The 18583-nt window shown below is 38.1% G+C and overlaps 1 protein-coding gene across 14 annotated transcripts in view; it reads right to left on the minus strand.

Moving 5' to 3' along the window:
• FOXP2 (forkhead box P2) overlaps nucleotides 1–18583 on the minus strand; it is a 198860-nt gene that overhangs the window by 116734 nt on the left and 63543 nt on the right. For 12 of the 14 annotated variants that reach the window (XM_075274240.1, XM_075274245.1, XM_075274248.1 and 9 more), the window contains exon 3: nucleotides 9077–9166. In XM_075274240.1, the coding sequence (XP_075130341.1) occupies nucleotides 9077–9166 (90 nt within the window). Of the gene's footprint in view, nucleotides 1–5541; nucleotides 5693–5872; nucleotides 5941–9076; nucleotides 9167–18583 lie in introns of those variants that run through there. The other 2 variants (XM_075274249.1, XM_075274250.1) reach the window with 2 other exon arrangements.

Consider the following 18583-nt stretch of genomic DNA (forward strand, 5'->3'; position numbering starts at 1 on the left):
GCTGGAATACATAGTGGCTACTGATCCAAAGTCTATGTCTATGGAGAGGGGAGAGGGAAAGGTGGAAACTCCTGCTACTAATTGATTTATTGCTTCATACTGTACATTGATAGACCATTATCTTACTACTAGAGATGAGCGAGTAGTATTCGATCGAGTAGGTATTCGATCGAATACTACGGTATTCGAAATACTCGTACTCGATCGAGTACCACTCGCTATTCGGATGGAAAAATTTGATGCAGAACCAGCATTGATTGGCTGAATGCTATACAGTCAGCCAATCAACGCTGGTTCTTCTCCTACCTTTAGAAGTCTTCTCCGTGCAGCTTCCCCACAGCGTCTTCTGGCTCTGAATTCACTCTGCCAGGCATCGGGCCTGGGCAGAGCCGACTGCGCATGCCCGCTTCTAGTGCGGACATGCGCAGTCGGCTCTGCCCAGGCCCGATGCCTGGCAGAGTGAATTCAGAGCCGGAAGATGCCACGGGGACGCTGTACAGAGAAGACTTCTCGGAGGATCCAGCCTGACCCTCACTCGTGGACTTGGTAAGTATAATTTGATTGAACGTTGCCTACCCCTGAATTTTCCCCCCATAGACTATAATAGGGTTCAATATTCGATTTGAGTAGTGGAATATTGAGGGGCTACTCGAAACGAATATCGAATCTCGAACATTTTACTGTTCGCTCATCTCTACTTACTACATAAAGAAGTGCCAAAAGAGCTTCCTTAGTTACTAAGTGTATCAGTCTTACTTAGCAGCTGTGATATATGTGTTTGGTGTCTTTACCAGCAGCCTCCTCCTTCTATATAGACTTCTATGTTAGCTAAGCCTGATAAATCAACAAAAAAAGTATTTTTCTTTTGTGAGATAATTTACAAGTATCCTATTATAGACGATTGAATCAATTCAGCAGAAAACTAAATTATTATTAATTTTCTCACAGTTTCAAATTTTGTCAAATTTAAAACTTTTGGAATTCTTCCTGCATCAATCCCACAAAATATTTACCATCATTTTATAGATCAAAAAGAAGACTGAGAAGAAACTTCATATGACAGTAGGCATGACTGGGGGTTCCTAATAATGCCTTCCATCTAACATAGCTAATCATGAGGGACTATACACTAGGGGCAAGTCACTGATGACTGGATGAGCCATAGCCATATGGCAATTATTTTGATAATATTAATTCTGTATGGGCATTAAAGAGCTTGCAAGGAGTTGGAAACAATCCGAGGAGACCTTAGAGTGCCATACATGACTTTTAGTGAAATTGGGGCACTTTCAATTCAGACCCAATATACTGATGCTGAATCCAATCTAAATCAGACGTGAATCTAATTTCAGAAGATTCATTAATTTCTATTTCTTATAGTCACTTATTTAGGTATAATGCAGAAACTATATAGTTGTGTAGCCATTTTGGATATGATAACTTTACCTGTAGGATACATTGGCATGATGCAGACAGAAATGTATGGTGAATTCTGTTACTGTGACTACCGCTTGACACCACCCAAATAGTAACAGAGGAACAGGTAGTATTAAAATGTGCTAATGCTTAAAAGTAGACTGTCAGAATTTATTTGAATAGGAGTTCATTGCCGGTGACATTACCCATCACAGGGTGCTTATCCCCTATGTTAGTCTGAATCAATCTGGAAGATGCTCTTTTGCCATCACCAATAATTAATATACTGTATAATGGTCCCAGATTGACTATTTATACAATAGTTTTGTTAACTTACCTACTGAAGTTGATGAAAGGTATTCCCATGAATATGAATCCTTAATCAATAGATTAAAGCACATTGGGGCTGATTTATTAAGACTGGCGTTTCATATGCCAATTTCATAAAAGGCCCCAAGTGGCACCTGACTCATTAAGAGGCTCCAACCTCTTAATCATATGCATGCCCGTGGACCAGACTGGAAGCCTACACCAGTCAAGAACTAGAATGTAACAGGCACAGAATTCCTGTAGGTCGAGAGTTATACTAAAACTGTTGTTGACACATCTCCGTTTCACTCCTCCCACATTGGAGCGTAAGATGCATAATTGGGGATGTTACACAAGAAAAAGCATGGCATCAAAGATATGCCCCATTATCAGACTTTACACTAGAAAACTGTCATAGATGTGTTCACAAATTCCCCCATTGCATTAACCATTCTTTCTAAAACCATGCACATATTCTGTGAATCAAATCTATAAACAATGCTAAACCTAAAAACAAGAATCCAAGTGAAAAAGGGCCATGCAGTATTCACTTGTAGCATTACTTCTGGAGTAAAGTATGATATCTTGTCACCTGCACCACCTCTGGGTGGTAGTAGCTTATTCATATAAAGTATGCCAAACCGCAGGTCCATGCAGAGGGCCTAAAGGGCTGCCATGAAACGTTGTCCATCTAAATAACTTAGCTGAGATTTTTTATATTGCAAAGTTACTATAGTAATTTAGATGCTTGAACAGAATACAGATGCAGAAATTTGAACCAATCTAAGTTACCGACACATAATACTTAAGAGGTGAAAAGCAATACCTATGAAAACGTTGCATTCACTGGCCTGGGGTAGGAGTAGGAAACAGCTGATATGGAATAGAAATAGATTTTCTGTAGAGGTAATGCAGAGTAGCCCATTACTACTTGTACAAGTATGAATATGTATGTTACTATGTGACTTCCATTATGCGCCCTAACTGTAGGCCTCATTTCTTTTTCAGAGTTTCAGCACCAGAATGTATTGTTTGTTTCTGTGTAATGAGTGAAAGGACCCACACTACACAGCGCTTGTGTTTAAAACATTATTAGTCCTTCAAAGGATCTCACAAATGCTTTTCTTACTTATAGATAACCTGTACAAGAATGTTTGGCCTCTAGCAATGCTTTCTACCTTGCGAAGACAAGAAAGATTTTAGATTACTGTGAAAATTCCTGTTCTATAACAAGAAGCAAGAGACAACTGAAGATCTCTGGTTTCAAAACGCTCCTGGCTTTTTCTACTTACTTTTGTATCTACACCACCACAATAAAAAAAATATTCAATAAAGAAATAAAAGGGGAAAGAATTACAGAAAGGCTTGCTGCTTACCCATCATGCATGTGGTATGGTCAGAGTTTATCATCTGTACAATTAGAAAATCAGCTAACATATAGAAAAGCATCAAAGTCTTTCTAAACAGACTGGATTTGTGTAACAATTGATGCTTCACTCTCCAGACATTTCCAACATGAAGAGTTATCTGTAGTGACACAGCTATGGGCTAGGCAAGGTACCAGTCACTCTTCGGCGAGGGTTCTTTAGAGGGCCAATGCTACCCCTGGAGCATTAAGGCAGCAGAGATGGCTTGTAATAACTAGGTGAGCCCATATTAGAGTTTGCATCAGAGTTACAGAGCTAGAACAGAGTTCCCTAGATGTATATAAGTGCATATTATAGAAAAAGATTACATTAGATGCAGGAAGATTTAGCATACTGTGAGCTCCAGCTTGAATAGTATATTATCTGGTTACTTTTCATCTGTGGAGCCTTGTGTAAAGCAAATGGAATCAGTATTTTTGATTGTCTGGCCCAAAAACATTTATAGTACACGACACTAAAGTGACACAAAACATTGTTCTCACAATAAAAAAACCAAGGAAATAGGATAATCATGATTGTTATATAATGTTCCTCTTTCAACAGCTGTCTACTGAACAAGTTTGCTTGACTGACAGATAATGCTCAGTTTGGCCATGAGTACATGCGTTTTCAATGGGGAAAGGGAGATGATCTGTTGCTAGATACATTGGTGGTGATCTATCTTTCTCAAGAACAAAGGATTTAACATAACCAACACTGATTGAACATCAGCTGAAGTGTTCATACACATCAGATCATTCCAGTAGGTATGGGTACCAATTGATGCGACTTTTCTGTGTATACTAAGTGGCAAATATCTACAAAATTCTGAAATATCAGCAAAGTGATTGAAATAATTTGGTGTCGCATTGAAGAAGTATGGACAACCTCAAATAGTACAATACTGTGGCCCAGCGCCGCACCTCCCATGAGGCGACCTAAAGCGACCGCTCCAGTGGCCTCCCCTCACGCTCAGGCAAAGAGCAGGTGCTCCCCCTGCCTGCTCATGCAGCTAAGTCCCGCCCCCTCACTTCTCCCCACCCCCTTTGCTCTGCTACGCCCCCTCCACTTCACCCCCCTCCTCCTGGGAGGGGGGGGGGGCGGCTTTCTGTCGTCCGCCTGGGGCGGCGAAAAGGGCAGGTTCACCCCTGCTATGGCCAAATACACACTTACCAATAACGCAACTAATATAATACTGCATATGGAATATTTTCTATATTAATGTTTTGTTTTGTATCATGTTGCTTTCTAAATCAACATAAAACTTGTATTACTTGATGCATGACTAAATGTTTTTGTACCATAAACATCCTGAATATTTGCATTACAAACAAGTTTTACTTTAACAAGGGCTTTATGCTCTCAGTCTTTATCCTGACGGGAAAGATTACAAGAATTGCAAAGCATTATTCCAAACATGGACAATTAATCCAATTTTGTTCAACGATCATACTTTTGGTGTTTTTTTGGCAATGGTGAAGCATTTTAGAATAAGAAATATTAAATCAGATTCAAATCTCCAAACCAGTCATTATAGCCATTTATACAGACATCTTCCAGTTTAATATTTTTTACATAGTCAAATGCATATAGTACAGATTATGAAAGACAATGTGTTATACTGCTACATATAAAGGCATACCTTGCTATCTCTATATGAGACAGAATGACTCACAAATGCAATTGCAAATTCTGCACCCCTATAAATTATTTCCTAGAGTACATTTGTTCTACATAATATTTTTGTGTGATCAAGTGTAAACAACAGATCACAAGATACGCTATAATTTTTAATATATTCACTTAGGATGACTTTTCTATATGACTGCATCTGTGGCATATCCAGGGGAAGACTGAGAAAGATGTCCCAAACAAGCAAGCGCCAGCCTTTGGCGTCAGTGCAGAGAGGGTTACACAATTTTGTATTCCTTCTAATAACGTGAATGGAAGCTAAAAATATATGACCAAGAACACTCAACTAGAATCAGCACCCAATCGCACTCAAGAGACATACCTGAAGTATAGTGGACGTCCCCCTAAATTGGCAAGGAATGTACACATGACAATGATCAGCTATGTTATGGTAATGAGTTAGGAGACACCATTGAACTGTAGCACAGTGTAGGTATGGTGTACTTGTTGAGGATGCCATGCAACATTCACTTTATTCCTGTAGTTGTGTGTTGACTTTTATGGGCAGAGGTTGTTTCATATAAATGATAAACTTTTTAATTCCCTTAATTATTGCTTAATGCTTAAGGGATTTTAATGTTACATCTATATATACAGTCCTAGGTCCGTGTGAGAAGACAAGCAGCAGGCTAATTGCAGCGTTAAATCCTTCTTTATAATGCCATTTAATGTACAGTTCTCAAGGAAAATTATCAGAAGAAATTTTACGATATCTTACTTGAAACTTATTGTGCCAGGATTAGTTTGCATTGGTGATGTGGTAATGGGTACTCAAGTCACAAGTGGAATGTGATCACTGAACATTGATAATCAACATTATTCTGTACAATGGCTTAGAGGACATGAAGTGCTGGGCAAAGCGGTTCAATCTACATATATAAGAGAGACAAAAGAATAAAATGCAAACGCGCATTAGGATTTTTTCCTGGATATATGTACAATAAAAATAATACATTGTCAAGCAATATGTTTTGTTTAATCACGTTAATATGGTTACTACTCTGCATTTTGCATTATATGCTTATTAAATGAATCATGGCCTGACTTACAGTTTACAATACGACCTTGGTGAATTAAACAGTAGATCTTTACATATTTGTATGCATTTCTTGCTTCTCTTTCATCTAACCTTCACCCTTAAAAAACAATGAGTTAATAAATAAATGCAAAATAAAATTCATGGATTTTTTTTTTAATTTGTACGTATTAGCACAAATCTATTATTTTATGTATAAAACATTTTGTTCTGTACTAAAGAAATCATAAAATGCACACAGATTTATCTGGGTTATTAGCTAAGAACAAAGAAATCAAGTCACAATGGAAAGCTTATGTTGCATTCCGAGATATTGTAACATTAACAAACAATATGTATAATAGAGTGTCTTAGATTTTATAGATAGAAGAACAACTTTATCTTGAAAAGTCAAAAAACTAATAGCTAGGATGAATAAAATGAAAATGCCACTTGCTAATTAAGGGAAAAACATCTAACAACTTACATCTTTATACAATGTAAAAAAAAAACAACAACAACTATACATATACTGAATAGCAAATGTACCAAATTACCATGGCAGCTTTCAGACAGGATAAACAAGATAGCTGCCATTACAGGTGACTGTTACTACCGTAAACAGTACATCTAATCCACCAACCTGGCTAACAAAAATTGAAATTCATTTGATCACATGACCGCAAATATGTATTTTTATGCAACTAGTGATTTATACTAAGAAGCCATCCCAAAAATGTCTACTTTGTCAAATAAGTTACAGGATAGTCTAATAATCTGGACACATCCAGCAAAGAAAAAAGTAAGGAAGGGCATACCTACAAGAATAATAATCCCTATGAAGGTAAATTTCACACAACATAATGAAATATGACTACCTTGAAGATTACGATATTGGTACCATTTAGGTTAATGCAATTTTGAACAATTAAAGTGATCACAGAAATATAGTTGTAGCATATTATCTATTTATGTATTGGATAAATTACCTGTACTGGAATTTCTAAGGGGGCGTTGACACTACCGTTGGTGTCCGCTCAGCTGTGTTCATGGCTATTGTCTTTACAAGATTTTAGCAAGGGACACTAGCTGGTCCGTTTGGAATTTCCATTCATTTAAATGGGATTTTATCTTGTGTCCTTTAGTGTCCGTTTACAGCCATGTTCGTTTTTAAGTGGACAAAAAAATCCTACAAGCTGGACTTTTCTGTCCATTTGAAAAAAACGGACAGCAAGTGTCTGTTTTTTTTTTGTTTTTTTTTTTTTTTTTAACATTGAGGTCTATGGGCAACAGACATATAATGGACAGAAACTGATAGCCATCAGTTACTGTCCTTTTGTGTCATTTATGATAGGTGTCTTTTTTTTTTTTTTTAAACGGACACCTTCAGAATGGAATCCAACGGTAGTGTGAACCCTGCCTCACAGTCATTGCTCTATTGCTAATTTCTAAGGTGAAGGTATAAACTGACCAGGTATGTAAAGGGAATGGACATAAAAGTATTAGTTTGGTAATATTGAAATATGCTAAAAATATGCTACAATTCACCAAAGACATCAGAATACACAGTCACTGTGATATTTTAATAAAGCATAGCAAGAACTGTTTGCAATTATACTAAAAGTGCATATAAAAATGGGGCATTATCTAGGTTTAAATGGTAGCAATCAAATGGTTGAATACATTCAATCATGCACCACTGTATGATAAATGAATACATCGCTAATACATTTATGCTAAGATTTATACAAAGAAGTCAAATTATTAGTACAATAGGTACTCTAAGGTGTCATTGATGATGTTTCTCTCTACGGGAGATCATTACTGGAACAGAATGTAGCTAAAAGATTTACTGCACAGCAAATTTTAAAATAATTAATTGATCTATGTGATTTATGGTAAATATTCACTTTTTGAGTATTTGGAGCATGTCTTTTCTAGATTCCATGATTCCTAATCTATTCTATCATGGAGCTCGGCATAAAAGATGCGATCAATGACAAGTGAATACATTATTCTTCATCGGTCAGTCACTGCAATTGTTCACACAGAACAATTATTGGCAACAATCACCCCATGTGGAAAGCCTGTAAAATGCTAACTCACTTTCAAAACTGAGAAACTTAAGAAAGGTCACATGTAGGTGTAGTGGGCGTAGAGCCCCACGATAAGCAGACTTAAATATAATCTGCCACTTTTAAAACACTGTTGTCTTCTAAACCATCCCTGGTCTTATCCTGAAGACAATACTCATAGCAACGGGCAATAGAGGGCTTATCCGATGATGTATGTGCACCTAAAATACTTTATTACCAGTTATTGCTGTTGAATAGTGCGAGTACTGTTGTGAGTATGGATAGGATATCTGCCAAAATGCTGCTCCTTAAAATTGAGATAGCGGAGGTCAGGTTTGCCTTATAAATGGTGATCCCAAGTTACCCAATATACGATATTTTTTGTAAATATTCCACATAGGCAGGTAAAAGAAAAATTCAGGGGAAAATCAGAACAATATACATGACATATATAGCTTTGCTTTTTGCTACAATTTCACATTATTTCTACTGATAAAAAAAAAACCTCCAGAGATAATAAATTAAACATTCAAAGTTCAATTTGTGCTAGTGTATGAGTATTCTCTACTTCTGAGAGGGGGAAAACAGGTACACTTCTCTGACAGCATTTTCAAGGTACCCTTGGGGAGACAGTTCCTTACTTACTCTCTGTATTATTTAGAACTAAAGTTATGAATTAAGATGTTGCCACGAGCCAATTGAGTATACTGGAATGACTACTCAGCTGCAGGTGAAAAGCAAACTTTTTATGTATAAAAAAAAAAAAAAATGTTAGAAACAAGGGGAAACTACTTTTGAAAAGCACAAATAACATTGTATCCCAAACAGTATACAGATATTTGCCTTGAGGTCTCTCATGTCTTTCTCTTTGTACAACTTTTATGCCTTCAAGGAGTTTTTGAAGACAGTTTTCTTTCAAAAAGATATCATTCAGCAGAATCATAGCTATTAATGATATAGGTTGTCCACAATGAAATCTTACATTTATGCTGTGAGCAGCATATCAATATGTTCCCTGATTTCCTACAATGCAGTCAGAAGAAGCGATATTTATTTCCCATCATTACAGTGTATGGCCCATTTGTAAACTGTGTACCGCAAACATGTCCTATTACTGTAAAAGCTTTATAGTACACCATGTCCTTCATTAGAACATACTGTACCTGCAGTGGTCTTTGTTTTTCGCTGCTCTTTGGAGACTTCAATCCACTCGTTTGCTGTTGTAAAAGAAGCTGTCTTGCTGCTTGGAGAGCCTAGGCACAAACAATAGATACAGACAAGTGAAAACCCTTGTTGGTTTATTCATACAACATTTCTACCATAATAATCATTGTTCAGTAAAGATATCTACAAATTCAATCCATAAATCTGCTTAATGTACAAATATGTAATAGATGTTGATACTGCAGATGGGCAAACTTCTCAAGATTCATTTCCTTTGGGACCAAGACTAGTTTTGGGTCAAACAAGTTTGGTATGAACCACAGCTTAACCTCTTCAAGACCGAGCCTAAAAGTACCTAGATGACCGGGCCTCATTTTTCAAATCTGACATGTGTCACTTTAGATGGTAATAACTTTGAGATGCATTAACTTATCATGGTGATTCTGAGATTGTTTTCTCGTGACACATTGTACTTCGTGTCAGTGGTACATTTTGGCCAATATGTTTTGTCTTTAATTATGAAAAAATAGGAAATTTGGTTAAAATTTTGAAAAAAATGCAATTTTCAAACTTTGAAATTGCATGCCTTTCATGTAGAATGTCATACTACCCAAATTACTTCATACATTTAATTTACCATATCTCTGCTTTATATTGGCATCAAACTTTAATCACCCTTTCATTTTTTTCAGATGTTATAAGGCTTACAAGTCAAGCAGTAATTTTCCAAATTTTTAAGAATATTTCCAACACACATTTTTCAAGGGACCAGTTCAGTTCTGAAGGGGTCTTAAAAGGCCTCTCTAATAGAACCCCCATAAATCACCCCATTCTAAAAACTTCACTCCTGTAAGAATTCATAACTGCATTTAGGAAGTTTCTTAACCCTTTCAGCATTTCATGGCAATTAAAACAAAATAGAGGTCAAATTTACAATTTCAATTTTTTTTCACTAATATTTTCATTTAGCCCTAGATCTTACACATTCACAACGTGTTAAAGGAGAAAACGCATTCTAAATTCTATTAAGCAATTTCCCCCAAGCATGAAACTATTCCATGTGAGAATGTTAAAAGATGTATGGGCACACTGTAGGGTCCAGAACAGAAGGAGCGCTATTGGGATTTTGGAGGGCAGATTTTGCTGGAATCTGTTACAGGCACCATGTCGCATTTGCAGAGCCCCTGAAGTGCCATAACAGTGGAAACCCCCTCAAAATAACACCATTTTGGAAACTAGACCCCTCAAGGAATGTATCCAGGGTTATAGTTAGCACTTTGACCCTACAGGTGTTTCACAGATTTTTTTACCATTGAGACATGAAAATTTAAAAAAAAAATTTCCCTAATATAATGTGACTTTAGCCCCCAATTTTTTATCTTCAAAAGGGGTTAAAGGAGAAATTGCAACCCACATATTGCTACACACTTTCTATTGAATGCAACAATACCCCATATGTTCTGGTATATTGATATACGGACACATGGCAGCTCTCAGAACGGAAAGAGCGCTAATTGGGTTTTGGAGGCCAGATTTTGCTGGAATCATGATCAAGCACCATGTCCCATTTGCAGAGCCCTCTAGATGTCCAAACAGTAGAAACCTCCAAATTGTGACCCCATTTTGGAAACTAGACCCTGTGAGTTATTCATTGAGGGGTATAGTGAGTATTTTGACCCCATAAGTTTTGAAAAAATTTGTGTCAAACTAAAATTTTTCATATTTTTTACACAAAAGTGTCATTTTAAAGGCAGCTTTTTTCCCCATAACACATGAAAATAAATAAAAACACCCCAAAATAGATGACCCAATTTCTCCTGTGTTCAAAAATGTACACTTTGTGGCCTTAATCCTATGTACGGACGCACAGTAGGGCCCAAAAAGAAGGGAGCACCAACTGGGTTTCAAGACACAATTTTTGCTTCAAAATGTTTCAGACCCATTGCACATTCAAACAAGATTTGAGTTACCAAAACAATTGAAAACCCCCATAAATGACCCTATTTTATAAACTAGGCCCCTTAAGGTATTCATTGGGGGGTATAGTGAGCATTTTGACCCTATAGCCATTTCACAGATTTTAATAACCTTGGGATGTGTAGGTGAAAAATTACTAAAATGTCCCTTTATCTCCAAAGTTTTCATTTTCACAAGGGGTTAAAGGAGAAAAAGCCCCCCACAGTTTGTTAAACAATTTCTCTTGAACACGGCAATACCCCATATATGGCCATAATCTGCTGTATGGGAACATGGCGGGGCTCAGAATGGAAGGAGCGCTATTTTGCTTTTGGTGGGCAGATATTGCTGGAATAGTTTTGAGGTGCCATGTCGCATCTGCTGAGCCCCTAAAGTCTCAATACAATGGAAACCCCTCAAATGTGACTCCATTTTAAAAACTACACCCATCAAGGAATGTATCAAGGGGTATTATCATTCTGAGCCTAAAAATGCTTCCCAAAAATTAATGCACAAAATGAAAATTTAAATTTTGAAAGAAATATGCCATTTCGGTGCCCAATGAGTTGCACCCACTTTGTGCACTCCTAAAACTATTAAGGGGCCATCCCGGGTAGAAAGAAGTTATATATGTGGGTGTACACTGCTGCTTGGGCATACAGCAGGGCTCAGAAGGGAAGGAGGAGTGGGATTTTCAGCTTTTGGTGTACAGATTTGGAGGGGTTTCCTGACGCCATGTTGTTTTTGCAGAGCCCTGGAGGTGACAGTAATTTGGAATTCCCCAACAAGTGACCCCATTTTGTAGGGGAGATTTTAGAGTCTCTACAAATGTGACATGGTGTCCAAAAACCAACAATCTAAATCAGCTGTCCAAAAGCACATATCGCTCCTTCCCTTCTGCGCCCTGCTGGGTACCCAAGCAGCAGTTTATGCCCACAGGTATGACACTGGTGTACCCCGGATAAGGTACTTAATGCCATATGTGGGTAGAAACGGCTGTTTGGGCACAGTCGGGCACAGAAGGGAAGGAGCGCTATTTTGTTTTTTGGATCGCAGATTCAGATGTTTGGTATCTGGTTGCCCATGTCAGGTTTGTAGAGCCTCTAAAGTACCAGTAAAGTGGAATCCCTTAGATTCCCCGTTTTAAAAACTGCACCCCTCAAAGAACTTATTAGGGGGTGTATTGGGCAATAGTATCCTAAACGTGATTGCGCAGCGGACGGTGAATAGTAGATATGTAAGCTGTGCGGAGTACATTGGGAACACCAAATTTCCTACTATATCTCCAGTAGCTACTATGTTGGGGGGGGGGTCACTAAGGGGGGCAGTTCTGGTTTATTTTCCGTCGTAAGCTCTAAATCTGGTTTGTACCCCAGTATTCGCTCGCACAGCTTATACATTCCCTTCCTGTCGTAGCCAGTTGTGGTTTTTTTTGTCTTCACACTGTACAGGCTATAATTTTTTTTTATTTTTCTGGTGATGTGGCCGCATGAGGGCTTGATGTTTGCGGTATGAGATGTATTTTGTTATAACATTTTTGGGTGTTTAACATATTGACTTACTTTTATTAACTCTTTCTTGATGAATTAAAAAAAAATCCCTATCAATTCTGGTATTGTGTTTTGCCTTTAAAAAAAAATTTCTGCAAGGCGTATAGCATAAGTAACATGTGACCTTTATTCTGCGGGTCGGTACGATTACGGCGATACCTCATTTATATTGTTTTTTATGTGTTACTAGTTTTGCAGAACAAAAAATCCATTTGGGGACGTAAATCAATTACTTTTGCATCACCAACTTCTGAGAGGTATAACATTTTTATTTTTCAGTTGACAGAATTGGTTTATGGCTTATTTTTTTGCGGGACAACCTGTGATTTGTATTGGTACTGTTTTGGGGTACATGTGAACTTGATGGCGAAAAAACATTACTTTTGCCGTTTTTTTTGCATTTTTTTTTCCGGTATTCACTGTGTAGGTTAAATATTGTTTGTTTTATTGTACAGATTGTGACGGACGCGTTGATACCAAATATGTATTGTTTTTATTACTATTTTGTTTTGTTTTTTATATCATTAATTTTATATAAGAAAAGGGAATTTGGGGGGGTTTATAATTATATAAAAAAATTTTACACACTTTCTTTCTTTATTTTTTAACTTTTTATTTAATTTTTTATTTGTTCTATAAGGACACTAGAACCAGCGATCAGAGAGGATCGCTGGCTCTATGCTATAGACTGCAATACAGTGTATTGCAGTCTATGGAGGAAGCCAGCCAATACAGACGCATCGGCTGGCTTCCTCTATACCTGGTAGGATCAACCAGGTACTGGGGGCTCTTAGCAGCCTGGGTTCACTGGTCAGACCCCAGGCTGCAGAAGATACTTATGGGCACCCCCCGATCTCGCCGCGGGGGTGCCCAGGGGGCACTTTATCTTTGCTAAGCCCCTTGGATACGGCGGTGATGTTTCACCGCCGGCATCTAAGAGGTTAAAACCTCCGCTCGGAGACCAGCTCCGAGCGGAGTATATAGAGCACAGTGTTAGCTATCACATATAGCTAACACTTGCTTCCGATGCCGCCTGCAGGATCATCTAACCCGCGGCGGCATCGCATGTCAGGGAAAGTTTGTTACTGCAACAAACTTTCCCTGACATGGCCGCTACATGATCGGGACCTGAATCTATCAGGTCCTGATCATGTCTCCGTGGACCCCAGCAGCCATTAGCGCTGGGTCCACGGAGCTCCCGACCCTCGGGGAGACCCGATCCCCATTTTAAAAGGGGCCGTTAATTAACGTCGGCGCGGCACAGAGCCCAAGCCGCGCCGACGTTAATCTACAGGGGCCGGTCGGGAAGCGGTTAAAGTGGCTTAAAGCAAAGTGTAGAAGACTCTCTGGCTCATAGGAACCTCTCTCATTTTACCATTTGAGAGCTCCATAGCTACCCTTTTTTTTGGAAAAGGTGCTTGCCTGTGGATTTTTAGACACACATGATGGTTATAATGCAAAAAGCAATGGTTTTCTAGAAAAATAGCCAATATTGATCAGTTGTAGGTGCTTCAAGATTGTTATTATTTGAGAGAAAATTTGTGACTGAGTCTAGTTCAAAAGTAATGAAAAAATTGGCTTTATAGTTTTTTTTATTTTTTTTTAAAAAACCTTTATGGGAGCAAATGTAAAATCAAACCATTGTGTTGTACAGTGGAATGTGAGTGGCTAGGTTGCAAGACATATCTGGCAGAGTGGTAACAGGGGCAGTAGCTGCGCCAAGCATGATTGGCTAAAAAATCCCTCCTTTGAATAACACATTTTTCAGATTGGTGCAGGTTATGAGGCTATTTATTGGTGGGAACCAACAAAAAACTTAAGAAGCTAAGATTTTTTTCACATTAGCAGGCTCTGTCACACTGTTTACTAGGTGAGCAAAACTCCCAAAACAAATCCTTAAATTATGGAGACTTTTTTCAGATTAGTGCAATTGAAGAGCAGTTTGTATGTCTTTAACGAATAACAAAACATAATAATAATAAACAGTTGCAAGAAAAAAACCCTTTAAAGATAAGATTTTTCACTAACAGGACTGACTTTGTCAGTAAAAACTGTTAAACAATATGTGGACAGATCAATCTGCTCTATTGCAAAACAGACTAAAGCTATGGACACACATTGTGGATACACAGCTTTTTTTTTTTTTTGCAGAAATTACTGCAGTTTTGAGAAAATACAAGAAGTGACTACAATAGGAATGGGAAATATATAGCAAGTACTTATACCTCTACTTCTCCCTACTGGCTTTGGCTCAAAAAAAGGCAGCAAAAACAGCTGCGTTTCCAGTCTTAGTCAAAATTAGATTATTGTCAATCATTCTGATTTATATTACTAATTTGCTTGTAATTGATTGACTCTGACTAAACTGTGTTCACATTCTCCTACTAGCTGTACTACAAGCTTTGCAGCACTGAGTGCCCTGTATCATGTAATGATGAATAACACATCCTTCCTCTATTTCCACAGATATGCCTCATTTTTCCACCTAATATATTGTATATAACATCAGCAGCACTGTAAAGTATACACAAATCACTAAATATTGGCTGAGAAGCTGTCAGGTGGATACAGAACATCACAATGACTCAAGACAAGTGTGTCTTCTGTGTTTTTTTCTGTCTAGTACATGTGGTGGTAGCCATTTTAGTTAGTCCTAGATGACTTGCCATTTATGAACGGAGTCACATTGCGACCCTGCCTTCTAGTCCGAAAAAGTTTGAACTTTTAGCAACTAGAAGTCGTAGTCACAGTACCCTGATTTAATTTCAATTCCAAGAATTACTCCCGCTGCAATGACAATGGGCAGAATCTGGAGTGGATATGCTGCACCCCAAAAGCAACTCCACAGCACATCTATGAAAAAAGTGTACATCAGTAGATCCCTGCAGCTGAAATACATGTCCAATTTAAATGCTCAAGTGTGAGCATATACTATTATGAAATGGAATCAAGTGACTCATAATTCATACATGGGCGGTAGGGTAATAACGGCACTTCACTGCTGCATTAAAATAGATCTACAGACCACCATAATTCCTGTTTTGAGGGGTTTCAAACGTTCTCAGTTATTGTGTATACTTTCTGAATCAAGAAGGACTTAAAAAAATATCTGATTCATATCCATTAGAGTATATCGTACTGTAAGTATGGATGCATTTCCTGCTCATTCTGTATATAACCTTCCAAACTACTATAGTGTTGAGGAAGACTATGAGGATCAATGTCTCAAGAGATTATAATACATTTTCTCTAAAGCACTAAAGACCTTTTACTTACAATGAACTAGCTGAATAATTACACCAGTACAAATTCACAAATACAATATGATGGATATGTCTGTCAAATATTCAGTAAACTGAATAGGGCAAAGATAGTGAAGACAGGGTAATTTATGCACATGGATGACCGGACTTGCTCACAGAGCAGCTGTTAAATCAATTTTTACATAATGACAAAAAATGTTATTCACCGGACCATGAGAGTTCATAGGTCCATTTTTAAAAAATGAGTTGTGTAGCCACATGGTACTGAATTGGTGGATATTTCAGACTATTTTCTTGTAGTATAAACCATGGATTTCAATTCCACTAGAAAAGCAGAAAGTAATGGCTTCATATCTAAATGCGTAAAGCATGAAAGAAGATTATACCCCATGATGCATCATTCCAAAGTACCACTGGCCACAGATCAGACAAGTCTTTATACATCTGTTAGCTGCTACCTGAGTATTGAAAGGAAACTAAAGACATAATGGGGAAACTGGACAACTAATTCCAGGCATGCTGGCAAAAATTCAATATCAATTATCAATATAATGTATTAGTGCAGTCCTCTGACAATGTGGCAGATTATGGTAAGCCATTACCAAAAATTGGAGCAACTGTAAATAAATACTCCAGTCTTGACCGTTTTCAACCAGAGATCACTCTGGAAAGAATACAAATGCCATAAAAAGCTCATCTTTCACGTGACACCAGAAGTACTGTTTCATAATTCCCACAATATAACACTTTAAACTGAAGCCCAGCCTTAGTTTCCTCACTTACCCAAGAGTCTACCCACCTGCATAGTGCCGCTACTTTTATCCTGCATAAATAGCCCAGTATTATTCTTGCACCCCAAATATATCCTACCAGTCCTATCTCACTAGTCAATAGTTATGTTTTACCCTACATAAATTGCCACTGCACAGTACCAATTCTTTTATATTGTATATATACTGTATATAGACAGTTCTGAGTGTCTTATGTACATATAGGCACTACATACTACTCTTATTTTATCATGTATGTATGGGCACTCCACTGTGCCATTTCTCCTAGGGTTAATTCACACCACAGTTTTTAGAAGACTTTCCTCTTGTATCATATCATCATTAGCTTCAATGTTATACTAAAAAGACCACAAAAAAGGCCCAAACTTGTTAAAGGGGTTGTCCCATCTAAAGGATCCTATCTATACTGCTAGTTTAGGTGGATTTGAGACTTTTCCTAAATGCATGGCTTTATCAAAACTGCTTTGTTTGGCCGCTATCTTAATTTATTCACTCCATTGTTTACACTCCGTTTCTATGGCCCTTGGGATTATCTGCTCATTTGTCAAGTGATGTAACTGCCTGCTCTCAGAGGGGGAGGGAGGGGCTGGGAGCAGCTCTGAGCTGTCTGTGTCTTTTAAGTAGCAGAGCTTCTCAGATAGGCGAGGTGAGAGCTCCAGGATTTCTGAGCTCTTATCAGTTGGTTTAATTAAATTTGGCTGATAAGGGCTGAGATAGGTAGTCCGTTACCTCTGTATGTAATGCAAATTGACTCAAATGCAGCTCTGCTACATCAGCTTCACACTGTGGTAATTCATTTACAACCAATCCCGTGCAAGTGAAACCCCGCCCACCTACGTGCCGAGAAAAGCAATAAGTGAAGAGAGCACAACAGCCTGCAGGTTAGTGAACAAGCGTCATGGGAATACCCCTTTAATAAAAGAATATAACAACATTTATTAATGAAACAAATGCTGGTAGAAAATCAAAAGTAGTTGAAAAGTTTAGTTACAGTTTAAAGTTTTCTGCAAAGGTTTACTTAAAACGTTAAGGATCCTTTTATAGTCATAGGTGGATGTCAACAATGTCAGTTACTACAGTTCTGTTACTTTCATAGCTTTCCTACAATGACAGAGCAGAAAATAATAAACCAACACTGATGTAAACACAATGAAAGGCTGGGCCCCACATGGCGTAAATGCCACGGGAAAAAAACAGTGTTTTACAGTCCCTAAAAAGTGGATGGGATTTCCAGTTTTGGAAACTGCAGCATGTCAATTATATCTGTGGAAACGCCAGCGGTTTACCTATAGGTACAACGGAAGCAGAAAGTGCGCAGAAGAAACCTATGCAGACTTTATGTGAAAAGCGTTGTATGAAAAACTGCAATGCATTGTCACCACGGTTTTTCCTGCAGCACTTTTTTGCTGTGGCCCTCTACATGGGTCCTTAAAAGGGATTCTACCACTAAGACAACATTTTTTCTATTTACCACGTGGAATAGTCTTAAAGGCTATTAATCTCCCACCTTTCTCAGTCGCCTCAGGCCTGCCGTTCTGTAGAAATACCAGTTTTTACCGGTATGCAAATGAGTTCTCTCGCAGAAGAGCTCTGCCAGTGAGACGCAAGTAGAGCCGACTGCGCAGGCGTCGGAGTTGACCCAGATGGAAGACGACAAGAGAAGGGGAGGATGCAGCTGAAGATGGAGGCGTCAATGGAGAGAGTTCTCTGGCAGTAGTAGTGACGCCCCCATTGCCATTTGAACGCTGGGACCCGCCCCCATTGCTGCGAGAGAACTCATTTGCATACTAATGAAAACCTGTATTTCTACAGAACGGCGACTGAGCAAGGTAGGAGATGAATAACCTTTCTTAAGGCTATTCCAACGTGATAAATAGAAAAAATGCTGTTTTGGTGGTAGAATCTAGAGATGAGCGAGTAGGTATTCGATCGAATACTACGTTATT

This window comes from Leptodactylus fuscus, chromosome 5, assembly GCF_031893055.1.
Source record: "Leptodactylus fuscus isolate aLepFus1 chromosome 5, aLepFus1.hap2, whole genome shotgun sequence".
Lineage (NCBI taxonomy): Eukaryota > Metazoa > Chordata > Amphibia > Anura > Leptodactylidae > Leptodactylus > Leptodactylus fuscus.